Source organism: Oncorhynchus masou, chromosome 30 (assembly GCF_036934945.1).
Source record: "Oncorhynchus masou masou isolate Uvic2021 chromosome 30, UVic_Omas_1.1, whole genome shotgun sequence".
In the NCBI taxonomy this organism is placed as follows: domain Eukaryota; kingdom Metazoa; phylum Chordata; class Actinopteri; order Salmoniformes; family Salmonidae; genus Oncorhynchus; species Oncorhynchus masou.
The window spans coordinates 64,219,083-64,236,957 of record NC_088241.1 but is presented as its reverse complement, the minus strand read 5'-3'; the positions used below and the strand labels follow the sequence as shown (position 1 = coordinate 64,236,957).

The 17,875-nt window shown below is 43.3% G+C and overlaps 1 protein-coding gene across 1 annotated transcript in view; it reads left to right on the top strand.

The window, feature by feature from the left end:
- LOC135522934 (V-set and transmembrane domain-containing protein 2A-like) overlaps positions 1-17,875 on the top strand; it is a 39,235-nt gene that overhangs the window by 13,517 nt on the left and 7,843 nt on the right. The window contains exons 3-4 of the mRNA XM_064949649.1: positions 13,588-13,638; positions 13,943-14,273. Coding sequence (XP_064805721.1) covers positions 13,588-13,638; positions 13,943-14,273 — 382 coding nt within the window. The remainder of the gene's footprint in view (positions 1-13,587; positions 13,639-13,942; positions 14,274-17,875) is intronic.

Genomic DNA, 17,875 nt, shown 5'->3' with positions numbered 1-17,875 from the left:
TTGTCTTTTTAGATTATTAATCCTGTAACATTCACAAGGGGAACCTGATCCTAGATCAGCACTCCTACTCTGAGATGCTTCAGGAATACGGACCAGCAGTTCTCCCCCTACTGAGAGATTGTAGTGATGTCTCCACTTCAAGGTGTGACCCACTGTGGTCCAGTGGTATCAGGCTGGCTGTTCCACAACTGTAATGGGATGAAGAGCCCATTGTGGGGTTTTCCAGATGAAACTTGTGGACATCTGACAGAAGCGTCAGATAAATGAGTGTCTGCATATGAAAGTCATTGATTAGATTAAACGTGACCAATCCCCTTGATGGACCAATCCCCTTGATGTGTGGGATGACATTGACCAATGACAAGCCTCCCTCTGCAACACTCCAGACCTTTCTCTCTCTCTCTCTCTCTCTCCTATATATATATATATATATACTGTATAGGAGAGAGAGAGGGAGAGAACATGCATTACATATATACAGTGGGGCAAAAAAGTATTTAGTCAGCCACCAATTGTGCAAGTTCTCCCACTTAAAAAGATGAGAGAGGCCTGTAATTTTCATCATAGGTACAATTCAACTATGACAGACAAAATTAGAAAAAAACAACCAGAAAATCACATTGTAGGATTTTTAATGAATTTATTTGCAAATTATGGTAGAAAATAAGTATTTGGTCAATAACAAAAGTGTATCTCAATACTTTGTTATATACCCTTTGTTGGCATTGACAGAGGTCAAACGTTTTCTGTATGTCTTCACAAGGTTTTCACACACTGTTGCTGGTATTTTGGCCCATTCCTCCATGCAGATCTCCTCTAGAGCAGTGATGTTTTGGGGCTGTTGCTGGGCAACACGGACTTTCAACTCCCTCCAAAGATTTTCTATGGGGTTGAGATCTGGAGACTGGCTAGGCCACTCCAGGACCTTGAGATGCTTCTTACGAAGCTACTCCTTCGTTGCCCGGGCGGTGTGTTTGGGATCATTGTCATGCTGAAAGACCCAGCCACGTTTCATCTTCATCACCTTGCTGATGGAAGGAGGTTTCCACTCAAAATCTCACGATACATGGCCTCATTCATTCTTTCCTTTACACAAATCAGTCGTCCTGGTCACTTTGCAGAAAAACAGCCCCAAAGCATGATGTTTCCACCCCCATGCTTCACAGTAGGTATGGTGTTCTTTGGATGCAACTCAGCATTCTTTGTCCTCCAAACACAATGAGTTGAGTTTTTACCAAAGGGTTATATTTTGGTTTCATCTGACCATATGACATTCTCCCAATCTTCTTCTGGATCATCCAAATTCTCTCTAGCAAACTTCAGACGGGCCTGGACATGTACTGGCTTAAGCAGGGGGACACGCCTGGCACTGCAGGATTTGAGTCCCTGGCGGTGTAATGTGTTACTGATTGTAGGCTTTGTTACTTTGGTCCCAGCTCTCTGCAGGTCATTCATTAGGTCCCCCTGTGTGGTTCTGGGATTTTTGCTCACCGTTCTTGTGATCATTTTGACCCCACGGGGTGAGATCTTGCGTGGAGCCCCAGATCGAGGGAGATTGTCAGTGGTCTTGTATGTCTTCCATTTCCTAATAATTGCTCCCACAGTTGATTTTTTCAAACCAAAATGCTTACCTATTGCAGATTCAGTCTTCCCAGCCTGGTGCAGGCCTACAATTTTGTTTCTTGTGTCCTTTGACAGCTCTTTGGTCTTGGCCACAGTGGAGTTTGGAGTGTGACTGTTTGAGATTGCGGACAGGTGTCTTTTATGCTGATAACAAGTTCAAACAGGTGCCATTAAGACAGGTAACGAGTGGGGGACAGAGGAGCCTCTTAAAGAAGAAGTTACAGGTCTGTGAGAGCCAGAAATCTTGCTAGAGAGAGAGAGAGAGAGAGAGAGAGAGAGAGAGAGAGAGAGAGAGAGAGAGAGAGAGAGAGAGAGAGAGAGAGAGAGAGAGAGAGAGAGAGAGAGAGAGAGAGAGAGAGAGAGAGAGAGAGAGAGAGAGAGAGAGAGAGAGAGAGAGAGAGAGAGAGAGAGAGAGAGAGAGAGAGAGAGAGAGAGAGATCCTATATTCTGAGATAATGCAGCTGTCACACAGTTTTGATTCAGGCCATTGATTCATCCTTTAATTGGTTTGGGGGATACCACAGTAATGTATGGTCTAGCAGAACAGTATGGCACTGATCACACTGTGATATGTAATCATATATTGTCACTGTCAATAATCCTCGTATCATTTGTGCCCTCAATTGTTTTGGTCAGATCATCAAACGCCCATTTCCTAACTTCCTGGGTATACTTTGTTAAGTCCAACAAATGTGATTGTCTGTGCCTTGTTAATGTGTATGACTCACACCCCTACTGACTTAACTCTAATGGGCACAAGCTGAACATAACAACATTGTGTCCTTTGTGATGAACAGGAAACGTCTAAGAGTATACATACTTAGCTGAGCTTGGACTGGAGGGTTACACAGGTCAAAACTCTATTCACATCCCCTCTGACAGTCCCTCCACCTTGACTGACTCACATCAAACTGTACTGTGTTGCTACCCACCTGTAACCACGCTGCCAACCAGGTTACCATGGTAAATGTAGTCAGAAATCGCCTAGATGAAACAGCAGTTAGTTGTTTTGAGCTTCCTGCTGAACAGTTGGACTCATATTGAGTGCAATTTTCCATGGTGCCTTTGGAGATGAGTGAGCAACGAGAGTTTGGAATTAAGCGCCTAATTAGGACTCCCAGGGAAAATGTATTTACTGACCGATTATGACCGAGACACTAATTTTGATATCAAGCATTTCAAGGGTACGCAGCCTTGTTTTGTTACACGCATTTGAAGTCTGACAGAGAAAAAAGCAAAGGATGTATTCAGCAGAAAAACGTTTCTCAGTGATGGAACATAACAGCGGTGGATAAAGTACCCAAATTCATACTTGAGTAAAAGTAAAGATACTCAATTAAAAGTAAAAAGTCATCCAGTAAAATACTACTTGATTAAAAGTCTAAAAGTATTCGGTTTTAATTATACCTAAATAAAAATTCCACCACATACTAGTATCTTTTGGTGTTTGTTTCAATCGTCCATTTAGTTGACAATCAACTTTTCATGTAACTTAAAAAAACTATAGAAATTATCCGTTTATAATGTAAAATGCATCATAAGGGGAGGATTTCTGTGTTTTCAAAGTTACATGTCTTGAAAACTTGATTGCTGACAAGCAAAACAGTTTGGGACTGTGTCAACAATAGACTCATTTTTCTTTAAGTATCGAAAGTAAATGTAATTGCTAAAATATACTTAATTAAGTATCAAAAGTAAAAGTATTAATAATGTAATATTCCTTATATTAAGCAAACCAGAAAGCACGATTGTTCTTGTTTTATTCATTTTTTTTTAGAGATAGCCAGAGGCACACTCCAACACTTAGACATCATTTACAAACAACGCATTTGTGTTTAGTGAGTCCGCCAGATCAGATGCAGTAGGGATGACCAGGGATGTTCTCTTTTTCATAGGTCCTCCAGATCAGAGGCAGTAGGGATGACCAGGGATTATCTCTGTTTAGTGAGTCCACCAGATCAGAGACAGTAGGGATGACCAGGGATGATCTCTGTTTAGTGAGTACTCCAGATCAGAGGCAGTAGGGATGACCAGGGATTATCTCTGTTTAGTGAGTCCGCCAGATCAGAGGCAGTAGGGAGGACCAGGGATGGAGGTCCTCCAGATCCAGGGATGACCAGGGATGTTCTCTGTTTCATAGGTCCTCCAGATCAGAGGCAGTAGGGATGACCAGGGATTATCTCTGTTTAGTGAGTCCACCAGATCAGAGGCAGTAGGGATGACCAGGGATTATCTCTGTTTAGTGAGTCCACCAGATCAGAGGCAGTAGGGATGACCAGGGATGTTCTCTGTTTCATAGGTCCTCCAGATCAGAGGCAGTAGGGATGACCAGGGATGATCTCTGTTTAGTGAGTCCTCCAGATCAGATGCAGTAGGGATGACCAGGGATGTTCTCTGTTTCATAGGTCCTCCAGATCAGAGGCAGTAGGGATGACCAGGGATGTTCTCTGTTTCATAGGTCCTCCAGATCAGAGGCAGTAGGAAGGACCAGGGATGATCTCTGTTTAGTGAGTCCACCAGATCAGAGGCAGTAGGGATGACCAGGGATGTTCTCTGTTTAGTGAGTCCGCCAGAACAGATGCAGTAGGGATGACCAGGGATGTTCTCTGTTTAGTGAGTCCGCCAGAACAGATGCAGTAGGGATGACCAGGGATGATCTCTGTTTAGTGAGTCCTCCAGATCAGAGGCAGTAGGGATGACCAGGGATGTTCTCTGTTTAGTAAGTCCTCCAGATCAGAGGCAGTAGGGATGACCAGGGATGTTCTCTGTTTAGTGAGTCCACCAGATCAGAGGCAGTAGGGATGACCAGGGATGTTCTCTGTTTAGTGAGTCCACCAGATCAGATGCAGTAGGGATGACCAGGGATGTTCTCTGTTTAGTGAGTCCGCCAGAACAGAGGCAGTAGGGATGACCAGGGATGTTCTCTGTTTAGTGAGTCCGCCAGATCAGAGGCAGTAGGGATGACCAGGGATGTTCTCTGTTTAGTGAGTCCACCAGATCAGAGGCAGTAGGAAGGACCAGGGATGTTCTCTGTTTAGTGAGTCCGCCAGATCAGAGGCAGTAGAGATGACCAGGGATGTTCTCTGTTTAGTGAGTCCTCCAGATCAGAGGCAGTAGGGAGGACCAGGGATGTATTGTTGATAAGTGTGTGAATTGGACCATTTTCCTGTCCTGTGAAGTATTCAAAATATAACAAGTACTTTGGGTGTCAGGGAAAATGTATGGAGTAAAACTTATTATAATTTCTTTCAGAATGTAGTGAAGTAAAAATAAACATTTTCTAAAATACAAATAGTAAACTAAAGTACAGATAGTCCACAAAACGACTTAAGTAATTGTAATTATTTTTGACACTGGCCATCCAGGCTCGTAGTCTACAATTTCTACTAGCTTGGGTCTGCTACACGAAAATGGAAAAGGCATCTCTAGTTTGGCACATTTTCTAATAACTCTGTCTGAAAATTACTATCCTTGAGCCAGTGCAGTGGTATTCAAAGTCGGGGTCACGACCACTAGTGGGGTCACAGGGTAACTGTAAAATATTGGGAACAAACAATGAAGAATAATGATTTTGGTATGGGAAAACATACAAACGTTTTTGAGAAAGATAATTAAAAAATAAAATGTTATTGATTAAGTGTATTTATTGGTTTCTATAAATTTTTGTAAAATATGAAAATGCTAAATTAAATGAAGGTTATTTGTTGATATGAAAATCTAACTTTACCGATTTTTAACATCAAATCAAATGTTATTGGTCACATACACGTTTTTTTGCAGATGTGAAATGCTTGCGTTCCTAGCTCCAACATTGCAGTAGTATATAACAATTCACAACAATACACACAAATCTAAAAGTATAACAATGGAATTAAGAAATGTATAAATATTAGGATGAGCAATGTCAGAGTGGCATTGACTAAAATACAGTAGAACAGAATAAAGTATACACATATGAGATGAGTAAAGCAGTACGTAAACATTATTATTGAAGTGACTCGTGTTCCATTATTAAAGTGGCCAGTGATTCCATGTCTATGTATATAGGGCAGCAGCCTCTAAGGTGCATGGTTGAATAACCGGGTGAAAGACGGCTAGTGATGGCTATTTAACAGTCTGATGGCCTTGAGATAGAAGCTGTTTTTCAGTCTTTCTGTCCCAGCTTTGATGTACCTGTACTGACCTCACCTTCTGGATGATTTGATTTGATAGCAGGGTGAACAGGCAGTGGCTCGGGTGTTCAAACGCTCTGAGGATGCGGCTTGGGATGCAGCCTGGGCAGGCAGCCTTGAGAGGGTTAACACTCTTAAATGTCTTACTCATGTCGGCCATGTGCTAGCCTAATTTCCACCCCTGCTGCTTCGTCACTTAAATTTTCTCTGCCTTAGAAAGTTGTGGTGTTTGTGTTTGCTCAACAGACATACATCAAGACCATACTGTATCTGTTCACAAGGACACAGTTGGGGTTTTCTTAGCTGTCTGAAATGCAGGGTCAATGTCTCAGCAATGTAAATATCTACTTTGGAGAAGAAATCTTGGGTTTCTCAGGTGGGAGAAGAGAGAAACCACTTTCCGTGAGTGAAACAAGTCATTTCAGGTTGTCTATCATAGAGCAGACCAGCTATCTATATATTTGAGGGCTAGAGGTATCAATCATCCATGCACCCCTGCTGCACTTACTGACAATATGTTGCCTCAACACCATTACGTTGAGAGATATAGTGACAGGTTATTTATGGCATGTTGTTGTGTAATGGGTTTTTCTAAACTCAGCAAAAAAAAAAAACGTTGCCAACTGCTTTTATATTTTCGGGAAAATTAACATGTGTAAATATTGCTATGAACATAACAAGATTCACCAACTGAGACATAAACTGAACAAGTTCCACAGACATGTGACTAACAGAAATGCAATAATGTGTCCCTGAACAAGGGGGGGTCAAAATCAAAAGTAACAGTCAGTATCTGGTGTGGCCACCAGCTGAATTAAGTACTGCAGTGCATCTCCTCCTCATGGACTGCACCAGATTTTCCAGTTCTTGCTGTGAGATGTTACCCCAATCTTCCAACAAGGCACCTGCAAGTTCCCGGACATTTCTGGGGGGAATGGCCCTAGCCCTAACCCTCCGATCTAAAAGGTCACAGACATCCTCAATGGGATTGAAATCTGTGCTCTTCGCTGGTCATGGCAGAACACTGACATTCCTGTCTTGCAGGAAATCACGCACACAACGAGCAGTTGGGCTGGTGGCATTGTCATGCTGCAGGGTCAAGGCAGGATGAGCCTGCAGGAAGGGTACCACATGAGGGAGGAGGATGTCTTCCCTGTAACGCAGAGTTGAGATTGCCTGCAATGACAACAAGCTCAGTCCGTTGATGCTGTTACACACAACCCCAGACCATGACGGACCCTCCATCTCCAAATCGATCCCGCTCCAAAGTACAGGCCTCAGTGTAACGCTCATTCCTTCGATGATAAACTTGAATCCGACCATCAACCCTGGTGAGACAAATCCGCAACTCGTCAGGGAAGAGCAATTTCTGCCAGTCCCGTCTGGTCCAGCGACGGTGGGTTTGTGCCCATAGGCGACGTTGTTGCCGGTGATGTCTGGTGAGGACCTGCCTTACAACAGGCCTACAAGCCCTCAGTCCAGCCTCTCTCAGCTTATTGCGGACAGTCTGAGCACTGATGGAGGGATTGTGCATTTATGGTGTAACTCGGGCAGTTGTTGTTGCCATTCTGTACCTGTCCTGCAGTTGTGATGTTTGGATGTACCGATCCTGTGCAGGTGTTGTTACACGTGGCCTGCCACAGCGAGGACGGTCACCTGTCTCCCTGTAGCGCTGTCTTAGGAGTCTCACAGTACGGACATAGCAATTTATTGCCCTGACAGATCTGCAGTCCTCATGCCTCCTTGCAGCATGCCTAAGGCACGTTCACGCAGATGAGCTGGGACCCTGGGCATCTTTCTTGTGGTGTTTTTCAGAGTCAGTAGAAAGGTCTCTTTAGTGTCCTAAGTTTTCAACTGTGACCTTAATTACCTACCATCTGTAAGGTGATAATGTCTTAACGACCGTTCCACAGGTGCATATTCATTCATTGTTTATGGTTCATTGAACAAGCATTGGAAACAGTTTTTAAACCCTTTACAATGAAGATCTGTGAAGTTATTTCGATTTTTGCAAATTATCTTTGAAAGACAGGGTCCTGAAAATGGGACGTACATTTTTTTGCTGATTTTATATGTGGATATGCCCCACTCATTGGTTGGCTTTACATGAAACAAAACAGTATAAGTGACAGGATACAGCGTGTGTTATTGGCATCGTTGAGGGAAATGGGTGTATTTGTTTCCAACTGGAATCTCTTCAATTTGATTCCATTCAATATGATTCTATCAGTCCCTTCAAGGGGAGTTTCAATCAAAATGATTATTATCAGATCCAGGAAATATACTTTAGTAATTAGTGTACTTTTATTATCTCTCTCTCTCTCTCTGTCTCTCTCTCTCTCTCTCTCTCTCTCTCTCTCTTTCTCTCTCTCTCTCTCACTCTCGCTCTCTCAATTTTCCATTGCCTAAAAGGGGTGTGTTGCATTGAGAATCAAATGAATCCTAAAAAAAGGATATGTTATCACAAGATCTGTCTTCCGCCAATGATTATGACTTAAATACCTCAAGATGTTTTTAAGATGTTAATTGATGCGCTAATTTACTTCCATCAAATTGGATAATAGCATAAAGTGACTCTCATTAGACTGTGCATATTAAAGTTAGCTTCATAATTACAGTGATTATTTAACGTGAATGTGAATAATGTATTGTTTTGTTCTATAAACACTAAGTGTGTTTCCATGTGTAGGCACTTCTTGCCCAGAGACATTAACAACATCAGTGAAGAGACCTATAGTATATAGAAAAGGTAGAAAAAGTTATTTCAACATCTCTCCATGGGAATATGGAGGTGTTCTCTAAGTTATTTTGTAAGTTGTTTATCTTCCTGATTTTTTTGTTCCTTGAACTATTATTTCTGTTTGCTTACTTTAATTTCCTCTCTTTTACTCCACTGTGAGTCATAGCACACAGCCCTTTGCCGATTCTGAAAGGCCAATGCTTTTCTACAACATGCATTTTCCCTAAACATTTCAACAGAGATGACGTTGATGGTAGAGGATGTTAGTGCTGCCTCCTTGGAACTGAACTGTTGTGTCTCACCTCCACCTTGTTTCTCAGAATATCTCGGATGAACAAGAAGAGGAGAAGAGAGGAAGGAAGTCACAATTAAACTATTGATTCAGTGAAAGAATGCAAAAAACAGAGAGACGGAAAGGGATTTGAAATATTGAATTTACTGTAGACCAGTTTCACGTTGAAAATAGGACGTGCTTGTGCATCAGATGTGATTGTCAAACCCCCTTCATGAACCTTGATTAATGAATGTATTCCCATGGTACTTTGTCATTCAATTCTCATAATGATTCTACTGTATTAAACATGCTTCAGTTGTTTTCCACAGCACTTCACCATTTTTCATAATCGCCTACTTTACATTGACATTTCATATTGTCTTCCTCTGTCTCAGTCTCCTATTTTTGTTACATACCAGCTCTTCCTTTCCTCTGTGTCAGAGAGGGATAGGACTGCCAGACTGAACATAAAACTGCCCAATCAATTGACTTTCAATATTCTCCAGTAAAGATTTGTTTAAGTTAACCTACAGCTATCTCTTTTTGAGACATTGTGTCCCATTCTCTGTTCATACGTTGACATGTTCCTTGTCAGTAGTTTGTTGTGTGTTCGGTGTGTGTGTGTGGGGAATGATCTATGATGGCACTAACAAGAGGATAACTCAAGATTGGAGAAATTCCTCTGTACCTTCACTTGTATGGGAACTGATTGGACTTCTATATGATGGAATTGCTGATTTGACTGAGAGGTTTGATGATATACTTGAAAAACCACCATGGTCTCATACCTCACTTATATAGTTGCCAAGGTGGTGTGGCGCTAGAGGAGACTAGGGAGCCACACGTGGCTTTGAAGCCATTTTTAGAAGCTCTTTTAAACAGAATCGTGTCTCCTGTTTCCACACTGGGAACTTCTGAAGGGCTGAGTAGGAGTTCCTTCCACTTGCTTTTAAAAAATCACATTTACTTGTGTGCCCTCTAAACAGCCCTGAAATGCTCAGATTGTTACTTTACACTATTAATCTCAAAGTCACTCATTTCACAAGTCCTGTGCAGTGATATTTTATTTAACCGGGCAAGTCAGATAAGAACAAATTCTTATTTACAATCACAGCCTACCGGGGAAAAGTGGGTTAATGGCCTTGTTCAGGGGAGCAACAACATATTGTTTACCTTCTCAGCTCAGGGATTTGATTCAGCAACCTTTCGGTTCCTCACCCAATGCTCTAACCACTGGGCTACCTGCCACCCCTTGAGTTCTTCTCAAATGGAAAGAGGTGATAACTTATACAGATTTAATGCAAACAGTACACCAAAAAATGTATGAAATGCGATCACGTACAGCAGTATTTTCCAAAACTGATTTTAAATGACATTTGGTTCTGTCAGTTAAAACCTATGTATACTTGGAGGGCTGTTTAGCCGACTGAAACCGAGTCCTACACTCTCATATTGGGAGATGCTACAGTTCATCTATTGTACATGTAATTAGCATGTAATTAGCATCATCAGACACTTGACCAATGGCAGTGGAGCCTGTCCAGATTCTTTCCATTTGAGAAGAACTCAAGAACATGATTGCAGTGGCCATAATTAACATTAACGGCAGATCTCGCACCATAACGTCTTGAGCGCCCACTCAAGAGTCAGTGAGCTTTGTAATTAGCGAGCACTTACAAGGCTGCATGGCATTTTATGTACTCCAGCTTAACACACTCAAACGTTATTATTGGGTACTTGATGTTATGACGAAGGACTTGTTAAAGGGGCAGAGATTTTGTAGAGAAAGTTCACTTGCGGTTCCCAAAACAAATGTAAAACTGGCACGCTTTCATATTAGGAGACAATGCATCAAGATCAACTGTTGTCTTTCCAAGTGTGTTTTTTGCATGTGATTTGGATTCCAAGTTGTTCCTAACCAACTTGAAGAAGACACACTGCTGTGGACAGGGCTTCTACTTTTCAAATCAAATCAAAATGAATCTGTCACGTCCACAGGATAAAGCAGCTGTAAATACTATTGTGAAATGCTTACTGGCCTTTAAGTCCAGTGCTATTAAACCCTAACCAGTTGACTGTCCAGTGTTACAGAAAGTGAATCTACATCCTAGTTGACTGTTGTTCATCTGGTTGTAGACTTGGGCAGCCTTTAGTAATGGTGACGTGTTCCTCACTTGTCCAGACAGTGAGAGCTCAAGAACCCAGCTCTTGAAGGATCAGGGAGTGAGTCTTGTTGTTGCAGCTGATCGTAGGATTTGATTGGTTTTTAAATCAAGGCTGCTTTTTGATTGCTTCTAATTAATGAAATGTAACACAGGGGGCCTATAGACAATAACCTAAGAATTATAACAGCCTCTAGTTCATTATAATTAAATATGTCAGACGGTCATAATGAAGGGTGGAAGTGTTGTACATTTAGGTCTATATCTCAATGTACATTCATCCATTCTTCTCTTTTGACATTCATTTGGTTGCAGGGACCTGGGCGGCTACTTGCTTTATGCACAGTAATTGCGGGACACATTTTATAAGAAGTCAATTTCAGTTCGCATGAAGAATGGCAGTGTGTGATGGTGGAGGGTTTTTGTAATAAAGAGACAAGAGATTGAAACGGAGAGTGTGTGGAGCTCAGTGGCAGCCAGGCATAGAAAAATGAAATATAAATGAGAAAATAATGGAGCTTTTGTTTCTTAGTATCACTGCAAACTTTTGCATCACAGTCAAAAGACGTTAATTCACTCTAAAGAACACTTGTAAATTAAACAGAACACATTTGTAGACAAAAGGGTATCATTATTGATGAAAACAGGCATTCTAAGACTGGGAGTCTATTTCCCAATTGAGGAAACATGCTCTTCTGCTATGCGCGAGCTACGGATAGGCTAACGCTTGTGTTCATTTTAATAGATTTCTCTCATCATGAAATAAACACACTTCCATGCCAGTCTGCAAGTGGCCTATAAATGTCTATTACGCTGAATATCGAAAAATTCATTATGTCACAATTAAGTTAATTGCATTTGTACAAGGCTAAATGACTAATGGAGTTCTACAATTAAATGCCCAGCATTTTTTTATGGTTCGCAAAGCCACTGTAAATTGACTAGACCCAATTGGGATAAATGACCCTATAAAACTGTGACCCAGGACTGAACTAGAGAGACAGGCTCCAATCTTTTTCTGCTGAACCTAGTCTTTGGTCATTGATGGTTAGATGAACTAGTTCACATTCTACAGTGCGTCCACTCCACAACATTATTCTGACTGTAGAGGGAAACCAGGAAGACAGATGTGAGTGGATTTCTATCTTTTAGAAGATTATCCATCCCAGGTGACTTATATGGACACTACATGGACTCTATAGTTTAATCGAGGGACATTTTGTAAAGAAAATATTGAGATCGGGGACTTTTAGTCAAATCCATGCCGAGGCCCCACCAAATCTCTTGACATCATCGTATGCAATTGTCTATTATTGATAGTTTTGATCGCAGTTGAAAGAAAGTATTCTTTTGTAAGAAGTCGCTTCTCGACAGTCATTATATACTTGACAGAAAATTTGCTCAGTTCAGGTTTTCTTATGTAGCTCCTGTACCTTTTCCACCTGTTCAGGTTTTCTTATGTAGCTCCTGTACCTTTTCTACCTGTTCAGGTTTTCTTATGTAGCTCCTGTACCTTTTCCACCTGTTCAGGTTTTCTTATGTAGCTCCTGTACCTTTTCCAACTGTTCCTTATTTCCTGTACCTTTTTGTTCAGGTTTGCTTATGTAGCTCCTGTACCTTTTCCAACTGTTCATTTCACCTTTTCCACCTGTTCCTATGTACCTTTTCCAAGGTGTCCTTACCTTTTCATGGACATGGGTTTGAAAGAGGCTCTGCTGCTCTGCTCAAGCCTGTCATTAGCACACTTTCCTGGAAATAAGTCCATTTGGCCTTCGATGAAGATTAAATAAATTATACCTTCTAAAATCAATGCCCAGTCCATGATGTCGGCTTTGGGCTGAGTGTTTGCTGTGGTGCCAGAATACAGCCACCAGAGCCAGAATGTGGACATGTTCAACCTGAAGCTGGATCCCTTCTCTTTTGAAGTCTCTGTGTTTTCACTTCATTTGAGAGTCTCCTATTGAAAGGTTTGTTGTGTGTGTATAAAGACACCAGACGGTTCATTATGTCTCATCAGCATGTAGAGAAAACTTAGGCTTTTCTTAGATGATGATGATGTAGAGTTCTTTGCCAGCTCAATGTCATTTATGAGTAAAGATTTGTTGTAGTCAGTTGTCAATTTGTCAAAGAGTATAAACATTCTGTTTCATACTGTTTCTTTTGACTGAATATCGAAGTTACTGTATTTCATTGATTATTTTCATAAATCTTCGTCCCCATTCTAAATGTACAGAATGGGGGGGAAATAAGGTTTTCCTTCATATTAGCCAATCTTTTGTGGTTATATTGGTATGTTTTTGCTGCTTCCATGTGTGATTAACTACTTATCGATGTAGCTATCAAACATTTATAGTCGTCCATGGATGACGACGATACTGCATTTACACACAAAATATACTTTTGAGTGCACCGTACTAAAGGAATGCCAGAGGCTGTCTGACTAGTTATATTTGAGTGTCTGCGAAGACTAAACTGGTATAAAAATATATCTCCTCGAACATTTGTTGGAATGGCACACTCTTAGAGACACATAATGCATTGCTGTCCACTTTTCGAATGTCTTTTCAGCTTTGTTCCTGTTTTTTAGGTGTATTTTTGTTTTCTCTGTTTTCTTAGATGGAAGTGATACCAGAGCCGGATCCAGACGATGAAGGGACTAAAATAAGTGTAAGTTACTGCATGTACAGAATGTGTCTCCATGTGATGTCCATATTAAGACATCAAATTAAATAAAATGTTTTTCCATGAGCAGATGTCACAAAGTGCTTAAACAGAAACCCAGTCTAAAACCCCAAACAGCAAGCACTGCAGATGTCGAATAGGGACACCATAAGTATGGACACATAAAACCATCACTGTGGGTTACTGTTGTGTCATTACATGGTTCTCTGTACTGCACCACTACTCATGTGGCTTTGTGATGTAGGTTGCTCCTGCATTGTTCGTTGAACATCTCTATATCTCCCTACAGACAGTGAAGGTACAGGGAAACGACATCTCCCACAAACTGCAGATCTCCCGGGTGGGAAAGAGTGACGAGGGCCTATACGAGTGCAGAGTCACCAACGCTAACTACGGAGAGTTGCTGGAGTACAAGGTCCAGGCCTACCTGAAGGTGAACAGCACCCGGCCCCGCATCAGGCTGGCCAAGAAGACATCCCCTTTGTCCCACCTGACAGCAGATAAGAAGCCACGCAAGACAGGCGCCACAGCAGCACAAGACAGCATGAGCCCCGACCTGAGGGTTCGCTCTACCTCCAGCTCTCAGACATCATCAGCCAAGACAATCAAACAGAGTTCAGGTGAGATAATCAAACAGAGTTCAGGTGAGACAATCAAACAGAGTTCAGGTGAGACAATCAAACAGAGTTCAGGTGAGACAATCAAACAGAGTTCAGGTGAGACAATCAAACAGAGTTCAGGTGAGACAATCAAACAGAGTTCAGGTGAGACAATCAAACAGAGTTCAGGTGAGACAGTCAAACAGAGTTCAGACATCAGAGTTCAGGTGAGACAATCAAACAGAGTTCAGGTGAGACAATCAAACAGAGTTCAGGTGAGACAGAGTTCAGGTGAGACAGTCAAACAGAGTTCAGGTGAGACAGTCAAACAGAGTTCAGGTGAGACAATCAAACAGAGTTCAGGTGAGACAATCAAACAGAGTTCAGGTGAGACAATCAAACAGAGTTCAGGTGAGACAATCAAACAGAGTTCAGGTGAGACAGTCAAACAGAGTTCAGGTGAGACTCAGACATGAGACAATCAAACAGAGTTCAGGTGAGACAATCAAACAGAGTTCAGGTGAGACAGTCAAACAGAGTTCAGGTGAGACAATCAAACAGAGTTCAGGTGAGACAGTCAAACAGAGTTCAGGTGAGACCAAACAGAGTTCAGGTGAGACAGTCAAACAGAGTTCAGGTGAGCAGAGTTCAGGTGAGACAGTCAAACAGAGTTCAGGTGAGACAGTCAAACAGAGTTCAGGTGAGACAGTCAAACAGAGTTCAGGTGAGACAATCAAACAGAGTTCAGGTGAGACAGTCAAACAGAGTTCAGGTGAGACAGTCAAACAGAGTTCAGGTGAGACAGTCAAACAGAGTTCAGGTGAGACAGTCAAACAGAGTTCAGGTGAGATAACGCCGCAAGAGTCTCATCGGGTTCCGCTACGTTGGGTTCCGTTACTCGCTGTTTCATGTTTCATGGAATTTCTGTGGACTTGATCATTAGTCAATCCATCTATTTTGTATCTTTTTTTCTTTATTTTTTTCTGTCTGTATGTCAGTCTGTCTGTTTGTCTACCTGTCTATCAGCATGTCTTCTTGTCTGTATGTCTTTCAGTCCAGGCTGCAAAGATTTTACACATTGCCGTACCTGTAAACCATGACAATTGTTAGCCGAGTAGGAATTCAGTGCATAGTGTTGTCTGCATTACGTGCCTGTGCAGAGAAGGCTAATATGTCAGGTCTAGTTACCTCACAGTTTGCATACATTTGTTTTGGCATTGTTGATTTTTCAAAGCTCTTGGATCACTTAATTAAAATACAATGAATGTCCCAGAAGTGAGATGTACCAGAAGGTCTTCACAACTTTGTTTAAACTATGTGGCAAGTTTCCAACCCGTTGTGGGAAAAGAACTATGCTGAACAAAAATATAAATGCAACATGCAACAATTTCAAATATTTTCCAGAGATACAGTTCATAGAAGGAAATCAGACAATTGAAATCAATGAATTAGGCCTGTCACGCCTTGGTCTTAGTATTTTGTGTTTTCGTTAATTAGTTGGTCAGGCCAGGGTGTGACATGGGTTTATGTTGTTGTATTTCATAGTGGGGTTTTGTAGTATTTGGGATTGCGGCTGAGTAGGGGTGTTGTATAGGCTTGGCTGCCTGAGGCGGTTCTCAATCAGAGTCAGGTGATTCTCGTTGTCTCTGATTGGGAACCGTATTTAGGTAGCCAGGGTTTCACTTTGTATTTTGTGGGTGATTGTTCCTGTCTCTGTGTTAGTGTTCACCAGACAGGCTGTATAGGTTTTTCCACGTTCCGTTTGTTGTTTTTTGTATTTATAAGTTATTTCGTGTATCGTCATTTGTTCCATTAAAAACATGAGTAACCAACACGCTGCATTTCGGTCCGACTCTCTTTCGACAAACGAAGAACGTCGTTACAGAATCACCCACCACACACGGACCGAGCAGCGTGTTAACTTGCAGCTGGAGCAGCGAAGGGAGGACGTTATTGACAGCAGAGGATTGGAGTATACGACGTGGGAAGAAATAGACAGGTGGGCGGCCGACCCAGAGAGAGTGCCGGAGCCCGCCTGGGATTTGCTGGAGCAGTGCGAAGAGGGCTATAGGAGAATGGAGTCGAAAAGAAAGACACGGCGGCGCAGAGCGAAGCCCCAAAAATTATTGGGGGGGGGGGCTATCAGGGAGTATGGCTACGCCAGGTAGGAGACCTGCGCAAACTCCCTGTGCTTACCGGGGGGCTAGAGAGACCGGGCAGGCACCGTGTTATGCAGTGGTGCGCACGGTGTCCCCAGTGCGGGTGCATAGCCCGGTGCGGTATATTTCAGCTCCGCGTATCGGCCGGGCTAGATTGAGCGTCGAGCCAAATGCCAAGAAGCCGGCTCTACGCATCTGGTCCCCAGTGCGTCTCCTTGGGCTGGCTTACATGGCACCAGCCTTGCGCTCGGTGTCTCCGGTTCGCCTACATAGCCCAGTGCGGGCAATTCCACCTCGCAGCACTGGCAGGGCGACCGAGAGTATTCAACCGGGTAAGGTTGGGCAGGCTCGGTGCTCAAGAGCTCCAGTGCGCCTGCACGGTCCGGTCTATACAGTACCACCTCCACACCCCAGCCCTCCGGTAGCAGCTCCCCGCACCAGGCTTCCTGTGCGTGTCTTCGGCCAAATACTACCAGTGCCAGCACCACGCATCAGGCCTACAGTGCGCCTCGACTCTCCTGCCCTGTCGGAGCCTTTCTACTCTCCAGCGCTGCCGGAGCCTCCTGCCTGTTCGGAGCAGCCTGAGCTGCTAGTATGCATGGAGCAGCTAGAGCTGCCAGTCTGCAAGGAGCTGCCAGTCTGCAAGGAGCTGCCAGTCTGCAAGGAGCTGCCAGTCTGCCCAGCGTCGCCAGTCTGCCCAGTGTCGCCAGTCTGCCCAGTGTCGCCAGTCTGCCCAGCGTCGCCAGTCTGCCCAGCGCCGCCAGTCTGCCCAGCGCCGCCAGTCTGTCCAGATCTGCCAGTCAGCCAGACTCTTCCAGATCTGCCAGACAGCCAGACTCTTCCAGATCTGCCAGACAGCCAGACTCTTCCAGATCTGCCAGACAGCCAGACTCTTCCAGATCTGCCAGTCAGCCAGACTCTTCCAGATCTGCCAGACAGCCAGACTCTTCCAGATCTGCCAGCCAGCCAGACTCTTCCAGATCTGCCAGACAGCCAGACTCTTCCAGATCTGCCAGTCAGCCAGACTCTTCCAGATCTGCCAGACAGCCAGACTCTTCCAGATCTGCCAGTCAGCCAGACTCTTCCAGACTCAGCCAGACTCTTCCAGATCTGCCAGACAGCCAGACTCTTCCAGATCTGCCAGACAGCCAGACTCTTCCAGATCTGCCAGTCAGCCAGACTCTTCCAGATCTGCCAGTCAGCCAGACTCTTCCAGATCTGCCAGACAGCCAGACTCTTCCAGATCTGCTAGTCAGCCAGACTCTTCCAGATCTGCCAGACAGCCAGACTCTTCCAGATCTGACTCCTCTAGATCTGAGTCAGCCAGACTCTTCCAGATCTCAGCCAGACTCTTCCAGATCTGCTATTCAGCCAGACTCTTCCAGATCTGCCAGACAGCCAGACTCTTCCAGATCTGCCAGTCAGCCAGACTCTTCCAGATCTGCCAGTCAGCCAGACTCTTCC